Source organism: Myotis lucifugus, unplaced genomic scaffold (genome assembly GCF_000147115.1).
Source record: "Myotis lucifugus unplaced genomic scaffold, Myoluc2.0 scaffold_541, whole genome shotgun sequence".
Taxonomy (NCBI): Eukaryota; Metazoa; Chordata; class Mammalia; order Chiroptera; family Vespertilionidae; genus Myotis; species Myotis lucifugus.
This window is the reverse complement of record NW_005871589.1, coordinates 389,943-406,535: the sequence shown is the minus strand read 5'-3', so window position 1 is coordinate 406,535 and position 16,593 is coordinate 389,943. Positions and strand designations below refer to the sequence as shown.

The window sequence follows — 16,593 nt, the reverse complement described above, 5'->3', positions numbered from 1 at the left end:
AAAAGGTTGCCCACCTCTGGGTTAGGGGGTGATCAGGCAGGCAGGCGAGCGGTTGGGAGCCAGCAGTCCTGGATGGTGAGAGGGATGTCTGACTGCCCGTTTAGGCCTGATCCCACAGGGCAGTTGGACATCCCTCGAGGGGTCCCGGAGTGGAGAGGGTGCAGGCTGGGCTGAGGGACACCCCCCCCCCTAGTATGTAATAAAGTTAATTACTTTTCAAATAAGTGCAATTGCAGAATTTAGTGTATGAATAATAGGATACCTGTTCTTGTATACCTGCAAAAAAAATATGCTTTTTTGGGAGGGGGAGGAGGCAAATTATAATGAGTTCTATCCCATTGCTTATGTTTAATGACTTAAATTTTATTTTGTTAAAGGGTTTTCTTTTTTCTTTTTCCTTCCATTCTCTCTGCCCTGCTGCTCCTCAATTTGTAGGAGAGATTTGAAGCGCTTTTCACCATCTATGATGAGCAGGTTACGTTTCAGTTGTTTAAAAGCTTTAAAAGAGTCAGAATAAATTTCAGCAAGCCTGAAGCAGCAGCCAGAGCACGAATAGAACTCCACGAATCAGACTTCAACGGGAAGAAGCTGAAGCTGTATTTTGCACAGGTACTTCACAGAGCCACGGACACTGTTCTCTAACCTTGTTCTTCTCCATCCAAAAATATTAGCAGTTCTCCACTTTCCATATTCCATCAGAGGCCTTGGAAAGGAACAGTCCCAGGCAGCAAATAATGTAAAAATATTGTCTCCTTTATTATACAGATACATAAATTTATGCATTAAGCGTATTTACCCTCCTATTTTTTTAAATTAGCAGTTAAAGGAATTCATTTTTCTGTGAGCTTTTCTGAACTGGGATTTCATGAGGGAAACTGGAGAAAATATCTGAAATCATTTCTGGGTTCTGTAATTTGTATGAGATACCCCATTGAAAATGGCTGCTGGCCTACGGGATGACCAGGGAGGTGCTGTAAGCTGTACCACAGGCTGTCTTAGACTTTGAGCATCTGGGAGGTTACCGAGAATTGGCTGTACTCATTCTATTCACTGATGTGACTCTGAGAAACCACTGTCTTCTTGGAAGAATTGGTGAAATGAAGGCTGATGTACTGTGTGCACTGTTTTATTTTCAACAGAGTATTTTTTTCTTGGTCTTAGCTTTCAAATTAAAAAAGGAAAGAGAAGTTTGTTATCTCACACTCCAAATGCAAATCTAAATGAAAGACGTCTGGACATTTCTTGGTGGAGTTGATTGAGATGGAGACAAATAACCTAATCTCTTCCAAAATTGGAATTTAGTGCTTACTACCATTCGTTATTCATTCATCTATTCACCCATTTATTTTTATTCAACTGTTACTTTATTGAGCACTTGATTCATGCGGGCTCTGTTCTGTGCACCGAGTCTTCAGTGGTGAACCAGACAGACCAAGACCCCGTCACTGGGAGACGCAGACTGTTAAAGAGAAATTTTTCATTTTCTCCAGAGAGATGTAGTAATTAATGTAAAGATGGAAATGAGAAAATAGGCCAGTGGCAAACGTTGAGTATCTTCTTCCCTGCAGGTTCAGGTGTCCCGTGAAACACGAGACAAGTCGTATCTACAGCCGCCCCAGCCGGTCAAGCAGTTCCTCATCTCCCCTCCGGCGTCTCCTCCCGTGGGGTGGAAGCAGGGGGACGACGCGATGCCGCTTTTAAATTACGATCTACTCTGTGCTGTTTCCAAGCTGGGACCAGGTAACAAACAGCTATCTTTCCTGGTTTTGTTCCAAAGACACTTTTGTACTAAAGACCGTATTGAGCTATTTGCATTCTAGCCACCTAGTGGCAACCTGATCAGAGTGAAGGATAAAGTCCCACAAGCCCGGCTTCACTAGCATTTGCTAACTGTGATCTTGAGCAATTTGCTGAGCTTCCACTCTTAGCCTCTGTTTTTCTCATCTATAAAATAGGGACCACACCCGCTCCCTTTCAGTGTGGTTATAGGGTTAAATGATACATGCATGATACTCAATAAATCGAACTGCAATTCTTACTGCTACAAATTCTACCGGTACCTCAGTTAGTGAATATTAGTCGCTTTCTCCCCCGCTCCGTCAGAGTATCAGGCAGACGGCTTCTCCACTGACTAGTATTTGAAGGAATTAATGGCGAATACCATATTATTCCTTCAAAATTCTTCTTTTTATTTATTTTCCTTTCTCCTTTTCCTTCTCTTTTCTTTCTGTCTCTCATCCCTTTAAAATAACATAAGAAATCAATGCCATTCATTGCTGGTTCAGACTAGTTGTCCGCCTAAGACAATGTTAGGTCTGTCGTAGGGGACTCAAGGGTCATTTTGAGGGGAAATGGCTTTGTTTTGTTTTAGACATTAGAGCCGATCATGTCTGAGGTCCTATAATAAAGAGCTTGCCCATTCTGGCTGGAACATTACAAATGTCTCCCAAGGGAAAACCGAAACCATTCTGAAGTTAAGAGATTCACTTAACTGTTCATAGAATAGTAATTAGCATTTTAACTCCTAGACCTCAGTGTTCCTTACTCACTTCTTTCTTTCGTTTGTTGTTGTTTTTTTAATCCTCCCCTGAGGATATTTTTCCATTGATTTTTAAAGAGAGTTGTGGGAGAGGGAAAGACAGAGAGAAATATTAATGTGAGAGAAACACACGATTGGTTGCCTCCTGCACGAGCCCTGACCAGGGCCCAGGCCAGGGAGGAGCCTGCAACCAAAGTATGTGCCCTTGAATGGAATCGAACCCAGGACCCTTCGGTCCACAGGCCATCGCTCTATCCACTGAGCAACACTGGCTAAGGCTTTTTTTAAAAGTTTTTTAAAATTGATTTTTACAGAGAGTGGTAGAGAGAGGGAGAGAGAAAGAGAGAAACATTGATGTTAGAGCAAAACATCGATCAGCTGCCTCCTGCATGCCCCTTACAAGAATTGAGCCTGAAAACCAGGCATGTGCCCTGACCAGGAATTGAACAGGCGACCTTTCAGTGCACAAGGCAATGCCCACCCAACTGAGCCACACTGGCCGAGGCATTGAAACAGCAAAACTTCCTAAGAACCTTGAAGTATCAAAGCTCTAATGCCAAAACAAGATAAAGTGCTCTGACATAGGATTTATTTTTTAAAATACATTTTTTATTAATTTCAGAGAGGAAGTGAGGGGGGGAGAGAGAAATAGAAACATCAGGGATAAGAGAGAATCATTGATTGGCTGCCTCCTGCACACCCCACACTGGGGATCGAGCCTGCAACCTGGGCATGAGCCCTGACTAGTAGTTGAACCATGACCTCCTGGTTCATATGTCGATGCTCAACCACCGAGCCACCACGACTGAGCTGACATAGGATTTAGAGATTGAAAAACCAATAGTCAGCAATTACAATGTGAGTAGAACAAGAAGTTTCAGGAGACAAAGCACTTCTTTTTGCTGTTTCCCTCCACAGGAGAGAAATACGAACTTCATGCAGGAACTGAGTCGACACCCAGCGTGGTGGTGCACGTCTGTGAAAGTGAAACGGAAGAGGTAGAGGAAACAAAAAACCCCAAACAGAAAATTACCCAGACCAGGCGCCCGGAACCCCCAGCCACAGCACTGAGCGAGCCCCAGACCTTCGACTGTGCCCCGTGAGGCCTGATGGTGGCGCGAGGCAGCTGCCATCGCGGGTGCTGGTCGTGGAAACAGTGCCCCCTGCTGGGGCACTGCTGCTCGTGGTGTAGGTGAGGTGAGCAGGGCATGCGAGGCCGTGTGTTCACCACGCCTGCGCCGTGGACACGGCAGTCTAGAGTAGAGGCTGATATTCTGAGAAGCACTGCAAGGATTGGCCCCCAACATGCAGCATCTCTTGACCACTTTGAACAGTAGCCAATTAGGAACACGGCCCCCTCCAGGAATGTTCCTTTCCCTGATTCTGTGTAGCATGGAGAACCCCAAAACTAAAGCTGTAGTCGCCGAGCGCAGTCCCGTTTCTATGAATTTACAAGTAGTCTTACAGTTTTAATAATCTAGTGTGGGTATTTTTGTACTGGTATAACAGCTTCTAACTAAACCTCTTGATCAAAGCTTAATTACTATTCAGTATACCTGAAATTTTTTGCACGTCAAGAAACCTGAAGTATAGAATAATTCATAGAAAATCATTTTTCTCTAGTATTTTATTTTCTTTAACTTTGGGGAAGAAATGCCAAATTCACGTTGACTATCAGAATCGAATGGCACAGATCCGCGTGCATACCGTTTTCTGACCTGGAATCCGAGGAGAGCGATGGGCACACCTCTGTCCGCGTGTCAGAGGAGGAGCTGCTGCTTTGGCTGGGGTTTCGCGGGAGCTCCCCTGCTTATGGCTCAGGTGGCTGCTGCCGGCTGCCGCTTGTGACCGTGTGCCAGCCTGTGGCATCCCAGCTGCTCCCAGCCACCTGCTACGTTCTCCTGTCCTGTGCTGTACATATTTGTGTGTCATTCGTAGACTTTAAATTAGAAAAGGAAATGGTCAGATTTTCTTACAAACCATTTTAAAAGTGTCCATTTGAGCATTTTTCATCTTGAAAGAAAAGCCACACTTACTCCGTTTCTGTGAATTAGGGAAAGATGGGGAGATCATTTTGGTAGTCAGACTTTTCTTTTTTGGTGAGGTTTTTTACAGTAGGCATTTCCCCTATCATAGAATTGTTTCTCACTTACGTTTCAGAGTGGATAGTTGAACTTCCTAAAGTCGAAGCAAGAATCTTTTTAATTTGGGTGGGTCTGTTCAGACTTTAAAGACCTTTTTATAGAAAAGTCTCATAACTCAATGCTTTGCTCTGCTGATTCTCTGCTCACACGGCTGTTTTATTTGTATGGCAGATGTCTGGAGTGCCTGGTCTGTATGGAAAGGGGTTGCACACCTGAGTTTGGCCTAATACAGTGTGGCTACCGCTATAAAAGAGAGAAAAATGCAGACATGCAGGCGTGATATCTGTACATTTTTGGTAACATGTTTTTGTGGTTTAGATGTTCTATGGTAGACTTTATTTCTGAGGACTTAACTATATTGCAAAAAAAAGTTTTGTATGTTTTCCTTGCTCTGAAATACTCTGAGGTGATAAACTCTTCTATTTGTACATATCTACCACTGCTACGCCTCCGTGTAAATTCAGTTCAGGTTTGTGATTCCATAAGTAATTTATTAAATTCAGATCACCATTTGGCAGTCCATCATTGCACCATGGACCCTACAAGCCAAGAAATGTATGTATTTTCAACAGTTGAGGATTTAAAAATTTCCTTTTAGTTATATTTATTCACTGTAATTTTCTAAGTGACCAAAATCCATGTTTTATTATTTAGCTTGGTTCTTATTCTCTATCTTCCAGTTAAGAAAGAGTATTTGTGTCCTTAACATTGAAAACTTTTTAAAAAGTCAAGCAGTGTTGCCCTGGCCAGTGTTGCTCAATGGTTAGAGTACCAGTCTGTGCACCATAGTGTCTAGGGTTTGATTCCCGGTCAAGGGTGCTTACCTGCGTTGCAGGTTCGATCCCCAGCCCAGTCAGGGCGGGTTCAGGAGGCAACCAATCAATATGTTTCTCTCACATCAATGTTTCTCTTTCTCTCTCTCCCTCTCTCTCCCCCTCTCTTCCTTCCATTCTCTCTAAAAATTAGTGGGAAAAACATCGAAGCAGTGTTAGCCTGGCCAGATAGCTCAGTTGGTTAGAGCATCATCCCAATATGCCAAGGTTGTAAGTTCAATCCCTGGTCAGGGCACATACAAGAATCAACCAATGAATGCATAAATAAGTGGAAAAATGAATCGAAAGTCAAGTAGTGCAAATTACCCCAAATGTTTGTTCTCCTTTCTTTTTTGAGAGAGAGCATTAAATAAATTGAAGAAAATCTTAAACTAAAATTAAATATATATATCTATAATTATTTAATATATAGTTAACTTTTCTGAATGGGGAAATTAATATTTTCATTCTTTCTAATATAATATTTCAGTAAGATGAACTCTGAAAGAAGAACTACTAAATGCTCATTAACTTTTTAACATTATGAAATCAACCAGGATCTCCATGGAAAAAAATATCCAAGGTTTTCTGGTCTCCGTTCTTTTGACTATTTTATATCCAGTTCATGTAACCATTTTGCAGGCGATGAGTCTCTGTGTCCTTTTTTTTTTTTTAAGTTCCTTTAAATACATTTATCTACATCTTTTCTTCTTTGAAATTGAGTTATTTAGATTTAACTATGATAGTATAGTAGCCATGTTTTCTTCAGAAATCATAACCTCTTCTTGGGAATCGAGTCATTTAGGTAACTGTGAGGGAAGAACATGAGGCTTTGGTCAGGAGAAAGCATGCGTGGGGGTAAGAAGCCTGTAACGGTAAGGACAGCCATAGGGCCTGTGGAGCATTGGCTCTTACGCCCTAGGCTCTCTCAGCATACCCTCCTGAGGACATCGGAAATGAATCCTTTAAAAAGATACTGGTTGCCCGGCTGCCATGGCTCAGTGGTTGAGTATCAACCTATGAACTAGGACAGTGATGGCGAACCTATGACACGCGTGTCAGAGGTGACACACGAACTCATTTTTTTGGTTGATTTTTCTTTGTTAAATGGCATTTAAATATATAAAATAAATATCAAAAATATACATCTTTGTTTTACTCTCTCTAAAAAATCAATAAAAACATATTTTTTTAAAAAAAATAAAGTAACATCTCTAATTTAAAAAAAAAAAGGAGATCCCCTCATAGGGCTGTTTGAGGATCAAATCAGATGCCTGTTTGTGAGTTGCGCACATAAGAATGTCTGGTACGCACCAGAAACAGCCTATGAGCACTGAACACATTAGATAAAATTTTGAAATGTCACACGGAAGGATTTAGGAAGCACGGTTGGCACGAGCAGGCCCTGCCCCAGCATGGCTGGGCCTGTGGCATGACGAAGGTTCATTCACGTGTCTCGGTCCTCTGTGGCCTCTCCCTCCTCCCGCACACCAGCCAGCCTTCTCTCTGGCATGTGTCTTGCCTTCATCTTCCGTAAGTCTTGTGATTGGAAAATTCCAGCTTAAGGTCATTGAGCCAGTGACTAGTCACCCCGTGTGGTTATTATGGGGAACTAAAGGGAGGAGGGTCAAGATGTACAGACCAACACTGGACAGACGTGTGAGGAGCCAGCACACACTAAACACACAGGTGCACAGACACACCCATCGCTCCCAGAGCTGGGTTGGAAGTCAGTCGTTGAGCATCCACAGAGACCAGCATTTCTGGAGGGTATGTTGTGCGGGTAAAGATCCTCACCAACACTTCAGAGCTCACTAAGCTACTTGTATTATGTTACTTAAATGCAACTTAAAATTAGGCAGAAATACCTTGTGCTTATAACTCTTACAACTACAAAAGCAAAACATCTACCAATTAAGCATGAAGTACAAAACACTAACATTCAAAATAAAATGTATTGGTATCATATTTGGCTGAAACCAAATTGCAGTTTGCCCTATGAATAGAAGACGGACTGCCCTGAGTAGCCACTGTTCGTGTCTGTTGGGTCTGGATAAGTATCACTGAGAAATGTAGGTAGGAACATTCTGGTGGTTAAGAATGTGGACTCAGAAGCCAGACTGCCCGAGTCTTCCTTAACCAGCTTTTTGACCTTGGACAAGTTACTCAATCTTTCCGACGTTGAAGTCCTCATCTGTACAGTGGCGATAAGGATGTTCTCACAGGAATGCTGGGGAGATTCAGTGAGTTAAGACAGTGCTTAGAGCATTGCCTGACGCACGGTGAATGCCCGATAGCTGGCGTTCATGTCATTTCCTGCTGAGAACGAATGACGTCCGTTCTCCTTGTCTCTGAACTGCTGCAAGTGGCTGCTTAGTCATATCTGTCAGATGTCATCATGAGGCCTTCCCGTGGGGGAAATAATTCTTAGCATATGCAGCCCACTTCAGTGCGTCTGTCAGTGGCCCTTGACTGCCGTGCACCACCAACAGGAAAGGCCCCGTGTTCAGAAACCACTTGGCCGGGGTTCCTCCTTAGGGGGCCACCCAGATCCCCCCGGCCGTGCCTGCTTCTGATTTCACACATACACACATAGACACCTGTGCGTATAGTTCATATACTTTTTCAGATTGCTTCCCAAGTGAAAGCACAAAGTTTCAAACTTTTTCATAGACACGGACCACAGTGTGGGCATTGCCAGGGATGAGGTGGGGAGGCGGGTGGAGGAGAGTACAGGGGTGATACATGGTGATGGAAGGAGACTGACCTGGGTGCTGAGTGAGGTGCGGTGGGATTGTGCACCTGAAACCTGTATAATTTTGTTAACCAGTATCACCCCAATAAATTCAATTTAAAAAAGAGCTTTTACATATGAAAAAAGATTTTTTTTCACAGAACCACTGCCCAGAGCCAGACAGAAAGACTATAGCAGTTTCACTGTTTCATTTCTATTTTCCTCAAAATTTTTCAGTTTTCTTTCTTTTGCCTTGCCTTCAGAATCTCATCGCTAGCACTTTTTCCAGTTGATGTGCCTGTCTCTCTTACTCTCATTGGGTCCCGAAGACCAGGACTGGTTCTGGTGAAGCTCCGTGAACTTGATTTCACCTTGACCTTGGTTTCACTTTTGTGGAAGCTCTAATTTATTGCACAAGCTTCTTGCTTTTTAGTGGCATTTCTTTTTCCATTAAGTCGCTCGCTTTTTCTAACATCCAATCTACTGTGTCATTAAAATCTTTGTTATAGATTAGAATTCATTTATAACTGATAATCATTGATAGTGCTAGTATTTCCATAATTCTGCTCCTTTCCTTACATTTTTATATTTGTGTACATGGAGGCTAAGCAGTATTATCAGTGACAATAAAACAGTTACAATAACCAAAAAAAAAAAAATGTTGTGATATAAAATAAAAAGATGTGGCCCAGCTGGCTTGGCTCATAGTTGAGCATCTGTCTATGAACCAGGTGGTCATGGTTCGATATCCGGTCAGGGCATATGCTAGGGTTGCGGGCTCGATCCCCAGTGTGGGGCGTGCAGGAGGCAGCCCACTGATGATTCTCTCTCATCATTGATGTTTCTATCTATCTCTCCCTCTCCCTTCCTCTCTGAAATCGATAAAAAATAATTCTTTAAAAAAAGGTAAAAAGATTTGATTTCTCAGAATCTCAATCACAGAGCTGAAGGTGACCTTGGGAATCATAGTCCAATCCTCATGGCACGCAGATTAGAAAACAGAGGTGATGTGACTTGCTTGAAAACCCACAGAAAGGCAGCTCAGGGACTAGAGTTGGCATTCCCAACTCCCAGACCAGCCCTCCTTCTATTTTTTCTTTCATTAGCCCCTGAAAGAAACTCAGAGGCAGTGAATCCATGTCATTCAAAAACAACAACAACAACAAAAAAGCCAAAGGGGAGGGGCATTTCCCCCTGATGGGATACAATGAATAAGGCAATGAAAAATCATAGGTCATGAAGTCGGTAACTTAGTAATTGTAATTAATAAACTGGATGTTCCATGTTTTGTTTTTGCTGTTATTGTACCACTAGTATTGGAATGTACTTTTCAACAGTGTGCTCTTGGTAGCCAGCATGTGCACTGACATTTATGTGGGCTTTCCCAGATTTTAGTAGCGATTCCATTAAAATAGGGTCACACTTGAGATGTGACTCCAGTGAAGCCGGATGAGATCAACGTGATTAGGAAAGAGTGCGGTGGAATGACACTCTCAGTGCTGGTAACACTGGGAAAGACTGACAGCTGACTGCGCTTCATACTTCTGTAGAGACTTTTACGGACCATGGCTTTACTTAGGAAGGGGGAAACCCCAAGCATAATGAAGCAATGGGAAATGTATGAAGTTCTTTGACGCGTCAGGTTCACCATCTGCCGGACATGATCTTTCTCTCCAGAGCTGTGTGCTGCACCCTCCCTTTCCCACTCCTGGGCTCCTTCTCACACAGCTGCATTGGCATCTTCCTGTACGAAAGGAAGCATTACCTGTAGTAAGCGTGCCGGTATCTATATATATAAAAGGCTAATATGTAAAGTATCACCTCGGGAGTTCTCCCAGGAGAACTGGAGTTCAGTCGCTCGCTATGACGTGCACTGACCACCAGGGGGTGGCATGGAACATGGCGGGCGACCAGTGTCCATGGGGTGCTAAGGGAGCAAGGGAAGGAGGAGGCGGGGAGGTGTGGAGGCGGTTTGGGGTGGGGGGAGCTGTGTGGTGGTGGGGGCGGCGCTTGGGTGGCAAGGGAGGGGGGGAAGCAGGGAACCTGATGGGCCCTGATCGCTGGCCAGGCCTGGGGACCCTAGTAAAGGCCGCTAGTAAAGGAATCAAAGACTTGGAGAAATAGTTGCCTCCTGGCTGGGGAGCTGAGTCCATGTTGTGGAAGCTCACTGTTAGGAAGTTAAGTAGGGTTAAAGAATAAGACTTATGAACCTTGTCCCACAGTTTGATACGTGCTCAGTTGTTTTCTGAACGCCCCTTGGAGTGTGGGTCAGCCTTTGGTTTCTCTAACCATGAATCGGGGAAAGGTTAGTACTTTGAAGAGTGTTGTTATTATTACCAAATATTCAAGCAACAGAACAACCGAAAATTGCAACAACTGCTAGTTTCAGTGACCGAAAAGATGATAAAAATGGTCATGTTCAAAACAGAACTTTCCCACCAAGATTAAGAATAATCTCGGTCTGAGTCAAAGTATCTCTGCCCAGTTAAACAGGGCCCATTGGCCCGACTGGCATGCTCAGTGGTTGAGCGTTGACCTATGCACCAGGAGGTCACAGCTCGATTCCTAGTCGGGGCATATGCCCAGGTTGTGGGCTCGATCCCCATTGGGGGATGTGCAGGAGGCAGCCAATCGATGATTCTCTCTCATTGATGTTTCTATCTCTTCCTCTCCCTTCCTGTCTGAAATCAATAAAAATATATTTTGACAAAATAAGCAGGGTCTAGTGTAAACGTAGACAAAATCCCGCCCTGTAAGCACACAGCTTTGACTGAATGTTCATTCTTGTCATATGGAAGGTTTCTGTCACTGCAGATAATGTGTGTGTTTCGGTGTTTTCTGTGTCGGCCCAATCTTCCTAACTCAGACTGGGGGCTGAGGAGAGATCAAGGTGGCTAATCCTGTTACTGTGCCATACATTCTTCCCGCTGCTCCTCAGCCCAAAGCGGTTCCCGTGAGTGTGGATTTTCATTTCTGCTGTATTGTGCTTACCCTCCGAGTTAAAGAAAAGTTCCCCATCCTTCTGTCTTACTGGAACCCGGGAGCTGAACTTGCCATTTCGTCTGAACGTGTTTGTGATCTCGTGTTCTATTTTTGGCCACGTTACCTTGCTGGTACTATAAACGCTAGTAAATATCTATTGTACTTCAAAAAACTGGCCAGTCATTTACACATAAGTGCTCCATATTTTTGTGCGCTTGAAGTGGCCGTCCACTGTGTGTAGTAGTTTGTGTCTTGTCAGCGTGGCCTACCCTGTACTTTGAGGACATTTAAACATTCCTTGTCCTGTCAAGGTGACAGAAGCAGACTGTAATTTTTTGGGAGTCTGTGATTGATTGTAACAAGTTTTGTTTTTAAAGCTAATAAAAATAAAGTTAGTGGTTGTTGTTTTTTAAATCAACCCACTGAATTGAGTTCTTTGTGTGTAGAATTATTAATAAGTATACTTAGGTATTAATACAAAAAAAGACAGAAAGCGAAATTACGTTTGTTTAACTAGATTCCAGTTGAACTTGAATGCTGTGTCCTGAGGAGTTGAAGTGGTGACTCACCGCCAGCCCTGGAAATAACCACCACGGTTCGTGTTTGTCGTCTTCACCGAGAAAAGTTTTTAACCCTGGTTTGCTCTTCAGTTAAAAATAATTTATTCCTATTAAAGGCTTATCTCCTGTCTTGGTTAAAAAAAAAATCTCCAAATCAAAATATTGAAGCTAGAAATGACTACCGTAGAGGTTATCTAGTGCAGTGGGTTCTTTGCTAAAATTTTTAAGCCATAGAACTCTGCTCTTTGTTCAAGTGAAGCCTTATAGGCCAATGTGAAGCTGATTGCATGACAAAAGGGGGGGGGCGGTAAACAGACCTGCTCCTTTTGAAAGGATGGGGGGATAGTGGGGACTGAGATCCAACCCCTGTGAGATCTCAGCAGAGCAGTTCAAAACACTCCCCGTCCCCAAACCCCCCACTCTCACCTTTACAAGTAAGTGGCTCCAGAGGCGTTGCCACATTCACATCTGGATGGCAGCCCCCCTGGGACTGGAATCAGAGCTGCCAGGTTAGGGGCTGTGCTCACCTGTCCACTTTATCTTTATTTGTTGTGCATATGCTCTTAGAATAAGGTTTCACCCAAGCTAGGGATTTCTTGGCTAAAACAGCAAATTGGAAAACCACTGCAAATATCCTAAAGATAAAACAATTTTTTAAATGCAGAATAGAAAATACAAGAATAAAGGTTTAAGTAATTTGCTGCATTAAAAAAAAAAAAACAACTGACTTCAAAGTTGAACTCAGCAATGTATGTATCAGAGATTCTGTTATCACCAAGAAACAAGTTAAAATATGGCTCTAACCTAGAAGGAGGAAAAATTTAAATTCTGAAGCACATAGGGAAGATCTCAAATCTTGCCAGACTTCCCCCCTGGTCTTCTGAGACCCAGGAGGTGTGAATATAAGTCATGTGCAGGTTAGGTATTTTAATAGAGCGTCTCAAAGTATGTTGTTATTTGGGAAAAGTTTATGGTCCAAAATGCTTGGAAAAATTAAACGGTCTCTACTTTGCAATGCTTAGAAGGGGACCAAAGTTTTTTGGAGGGATAGTGATTTTTAAAGTGGTATTTAAGAAAAGCCGCGGCTGGGTAGCTCAGTTGGTTAGGGCATTGTCCCAATATGCTAAGGTTGCTGGTTTAATCCCTGGTCAGGGCACATACAAGAATTAACGAATGAATGCATAAAATAAGTGGAACAATAGATAATCTCCCCCCCCCCCTAAAATCAGTCAATATTTCTTTTTACGTGACATAAAAATGAGGAAGTTGCCAGGTAATTACCTGGACCAGCTGTTATCAGGAAGTTATGTCAACCAGACTTCCCATGGAGACCAAACAGTCCAACCTGCCACCCTGCAGATGAGAAAACAGGCCCAGGGAGATCGGGTGACTTTCTGCGGTTGCAGACACCTGGCTCAGCCTCCTTCACTCTCTTCTTTCTGAAGCTCCATTGGGCAAATGTTCCCTGGAGGCAAAATGGGGAGTTAACTCCAAAGCAGGCCAACGGCTCGTGGAAGGGGTGCCTGCCCCTCTGGGTCTCGCCTCTGGTGCCACATGTCTGTCTGGGGAACAGCCACGTGAAGTCACCCTGTGTGTGCTGTAGATATGTAAGAACTCTGACTTCTCTTGGCCTTTGCTCTTCTCTCCCCCCCCTTGGCTGAGAGGCAAGGAATTTATTTCAAAATCAATTGGCCTAGATATGTTTGTTTCCTCTTTTTTTTGTGGGGGGGGGGGGGTGATGGGGGGGACTAGATTAATCAATGTGGACTTGGATTTCTCTGGATTCATGGGTCTCTCTGCTTCATCTCCTTCCTGAAATTGCATTCTAGTCCTACATGACATTTGTCTGGTTTCCCCAGCAACCATCTCAAAGGCCATAAACAGCAGATGAAGGTTTTGAGGGGAGAAGTGAGAGACGGCACGGTCCGGGCCAGGAGCTAAAGACCCAGGTGCTCAGAGGCTGGTTTGCAGCAGCATCCTCTGCTCACGGGACAGAGAAGCACCCTCTGTACTTTCTATATGGAAAAAGCTGTGTCTGTGTCTCTGTGATTTTTAAATCTCCCAGCGTCTAAGGCTCCATATGGCATATCTGAAACAGGCATGGCTTGTTGGGCAATTTCATAAGCAATTTTCATTGCCTTGTGAAACTTTTATATAAACATTATCATCTTGACAAAAAAAAGAGCATGGAAAGCCACCACACTTTATGTATATTTCACCAAATTCCCTTCAAATCTTAAATACATTTTACATAGTTGTCAGAGTTTGCACATGCCATTCCCACTTTCTATTTATACTCCCCTATTTACACACCCGGGTGGAAAAGCACGCTCTTGTGTCTTCTCTGCTCACAATACCCTGCTTTGCTTCGGACACTTCTGGTCACCAAGTGTGAGGGGAGGTGGAGAACTCCAGCGTAACTCAGTTCCCACACCACCTGGAGATGGTGTCCGATCCCCCAGAGTAAGGGCTGAGTCCCACAAGACTGACCCCCTCACACACCTTTAGGTGCCAATCAGAAGCCCAGAGTCCAAGTTGTTACCTGTGGTTCTGATGACCCGGTACCATGACCCTCTCCTTGGTTTTGGTTAATTTAGTAGAGTGGCTCACAGAACTCAGGAGAACTGTTTACTTACTAGGTTGCCAGTTTAGCCCTGGCCGGTGTGGCTCAGTCGGTTGGGCATCATCCCATGCCGGTTCGATTCCTGGACGGGGCACATGCCAGGGTTGGGGGCTCAATCCCTCTCCCTCTCTCTAAAAATCAATAAAAAAATCTTTAAAAAATAGATTGCCAGTTTATTACAAAGGATATTAAAAGGTGCAAATAAGCAGCCAGATAAAAAGATACATGGGGGGGGGGGGCGGTGATTCCAGAAGGGTCCTGAGCACAGAAGCTTCTGTCCCTGGGGAGCTGGGCTGTGCCGCCCTCTTGCATGCAGCCGTGTTCTTAGTCACCACTCGGGGAGCCCTCCACACCCTGTCCTCTTCTGTGTTATGGAGACGGCATTATGTAGGTATGATCAGTCACATCATTGGCCATTATCGATTGAGTCAACCTCCAGCTCCTCTCCCTTCCCCGGATGAGGTATGGGGGCACTGAAAGTTCCAACCTTCCAGTCGCTTCCCCGGTTCTGGCAACCAGCTTCCACCCAGACATCACCTCATTAATATAAACGGGGCTGCGCGGGGGTTGCTGTGAGTAACAAGACATCCATTTCACCTTTACCCCTGTGACGCCCCTTCGGGGACTGAAGGGTGCCCGGCCCGCAGGGAGCATTCAGGAGGACGGAAAGAATAAACAGAGATGAAGGTTAGCTTGAGCCTTTTTATGCTTCTGCTTCCCTGGGCTTGGCCCGGGGATCTGACCCTCGTCAACTCTTTACGGGGGAGGTTGGTAAGAGTTTCCTTCCCCAACCTCTCCCAGTAGGCGTGTGCAAACCTCTTCTGGCGTGGCAGGTGTCCTTCAGCGTGGTTGGCTGGGGTTAAGGGAGAAAGCAGACGGTGTAGAGCAGCCATGGGCGGCAGGGCTGAAGACAGCCGAATCCTGCACAGGGTGCCTGCCCAGAGATGCCACGGTCCTTTGTGTCAGGGTGTCCTCCCCGCCCCGACCACTTAGCATAATGATTCAATTGATCCAGCATTTTACAAGCATTATCACACTTTTAAAATCCTCACCACAACTACACGGAGGTAAGTATGTTGTTTTCATCCAACGGAAACAAACTCAGTCTCAGGTTAAAGAAACTGCTCCTGCCCTGCAGTTGGTAAGCCATAGAGTCAGGATTGGAGCCTGAAACCTCCTGAGTGCCAAGCCCCTGACCCGTTGCACCGTCCAGCAAGACCTTGGCCTCAAGTGGCCCCATAGGCCTCAGATCCCTGGGCTCTCCTCTCCCTCCCGGCACCCGTGTGTGGACAGCTCTGCCTCTCCTGCAGAGGCAGGGACGCTCTGTGAAGCCAAGGAGCCACCTCCTGTCTTGGGTGAAATCAATCCCAGAATCGTGCTTCCTAAGCAAGCCTGGTCCACAGAGATCCCCTTGGAGGTAGATCCCTGCCAGAGCACTGGGGCCTCTCAGCTCTCCGCCGGCTCCAGAGGAAGTTGCGAGGCTCTGACTGCGTCTCACAGGCACCGGGCGCCAGCAATAGGCCCAGAACCACGCACTTTCTGGAAATGAGCTGAAAACAGAATGAGGAAACCTGGCTGTACTCCTGGTTCTGTCGCTCACCTGCTGTGTGGCTTTGAGCCTCGGTTTCCCTGTTGGTGAAAGGAAAGGGGTTGGGGTTCTTCTTCTCTCTTTCTGTCAATATTAATTGAAGGCCTTATCGTGGGGGAGGGGGGTGTCCATCAGAGATCCTTGATCCTGTAGGGCCGTTTTTGACCCTTGCCAGCTGTCAAACCTCCTGGTGTAACATTGAGATTGTCTAGTCCCGTGGTCGGCAAACTGCGGCTCTTTGGCCCCTTGAGTGTGGCTCTTCCTAAGCCTTAGGAGTACCCTAATTAAGTTAATAACAATGTACCTACCTATATAGTTGAAGTTTAAAAAATTTGGCTCTCCAAAGAAATTTCAATCGTTGTACTGTCGCTATTTGGCTCTGTTGACTAATGAGTTTGCTGATCACTGGAACCCAACGCGCCCCCAAACCTTTCAGATCAGCACAATCGCACTGTAAAGACGCCTCCATACCCCCTACCCCCCATCCCCACCCACCCCAGCTCCCCTTCCTCCCCTTGGCGCCCGGAGTAGTCCGACTTGGAAGACGTGGTCCGGTGGCCTTAGCCCTGGCGCTGTCACAACCGGAATCCCCAAAGGACCCAGGCCGGGAG

At 44.9% G+C, this 16,593-nt stretch overlaps 1 protein-coding gene across 10 annotated transcripts in view; it reads left to right on the top strand.

Moving 5' to 3' along the window:
• RCAN3 (RCAN family member 3) overlaps window positions 1-11,886 on the top strand; it is a 38,681-nt gene extending 26,795 nt beyond the window's left edge. For 4 of the 10 annotated variants that reach the window (XM_023745431.1, XM_023745429.1, XM_023745430.1 and 1 more), the window contains exons 3-5: window positions 436-609; window positions 1,569-1,740; window positions 3,458-4,151. In XM_023745431.1, the coding sequence (XP_023601199.1) occupies window positions 436-609; window positions 1,569-1,740; window positions 3,458-3,642 (531 nt within the window). In that variant the 3' untranslated portion in view covers window positions 3,643-4,151. Of the gene's footprint in view, window positions 1-435; window positions 610-1,568; window positions 1,741-3,457; window positions 4,152-9,335; window positions 9,517-11,728 lie in introns of those variants that run through there. The other 6 variants (XR_001345652.2, XR_002826575.1, XM_014446475.2 and 3 more) reach the window with 6 other exon arrangements.
• The last annotated feature ends 4,707 nt before the right edge of the window (window positions 11,887-16,593 follow it).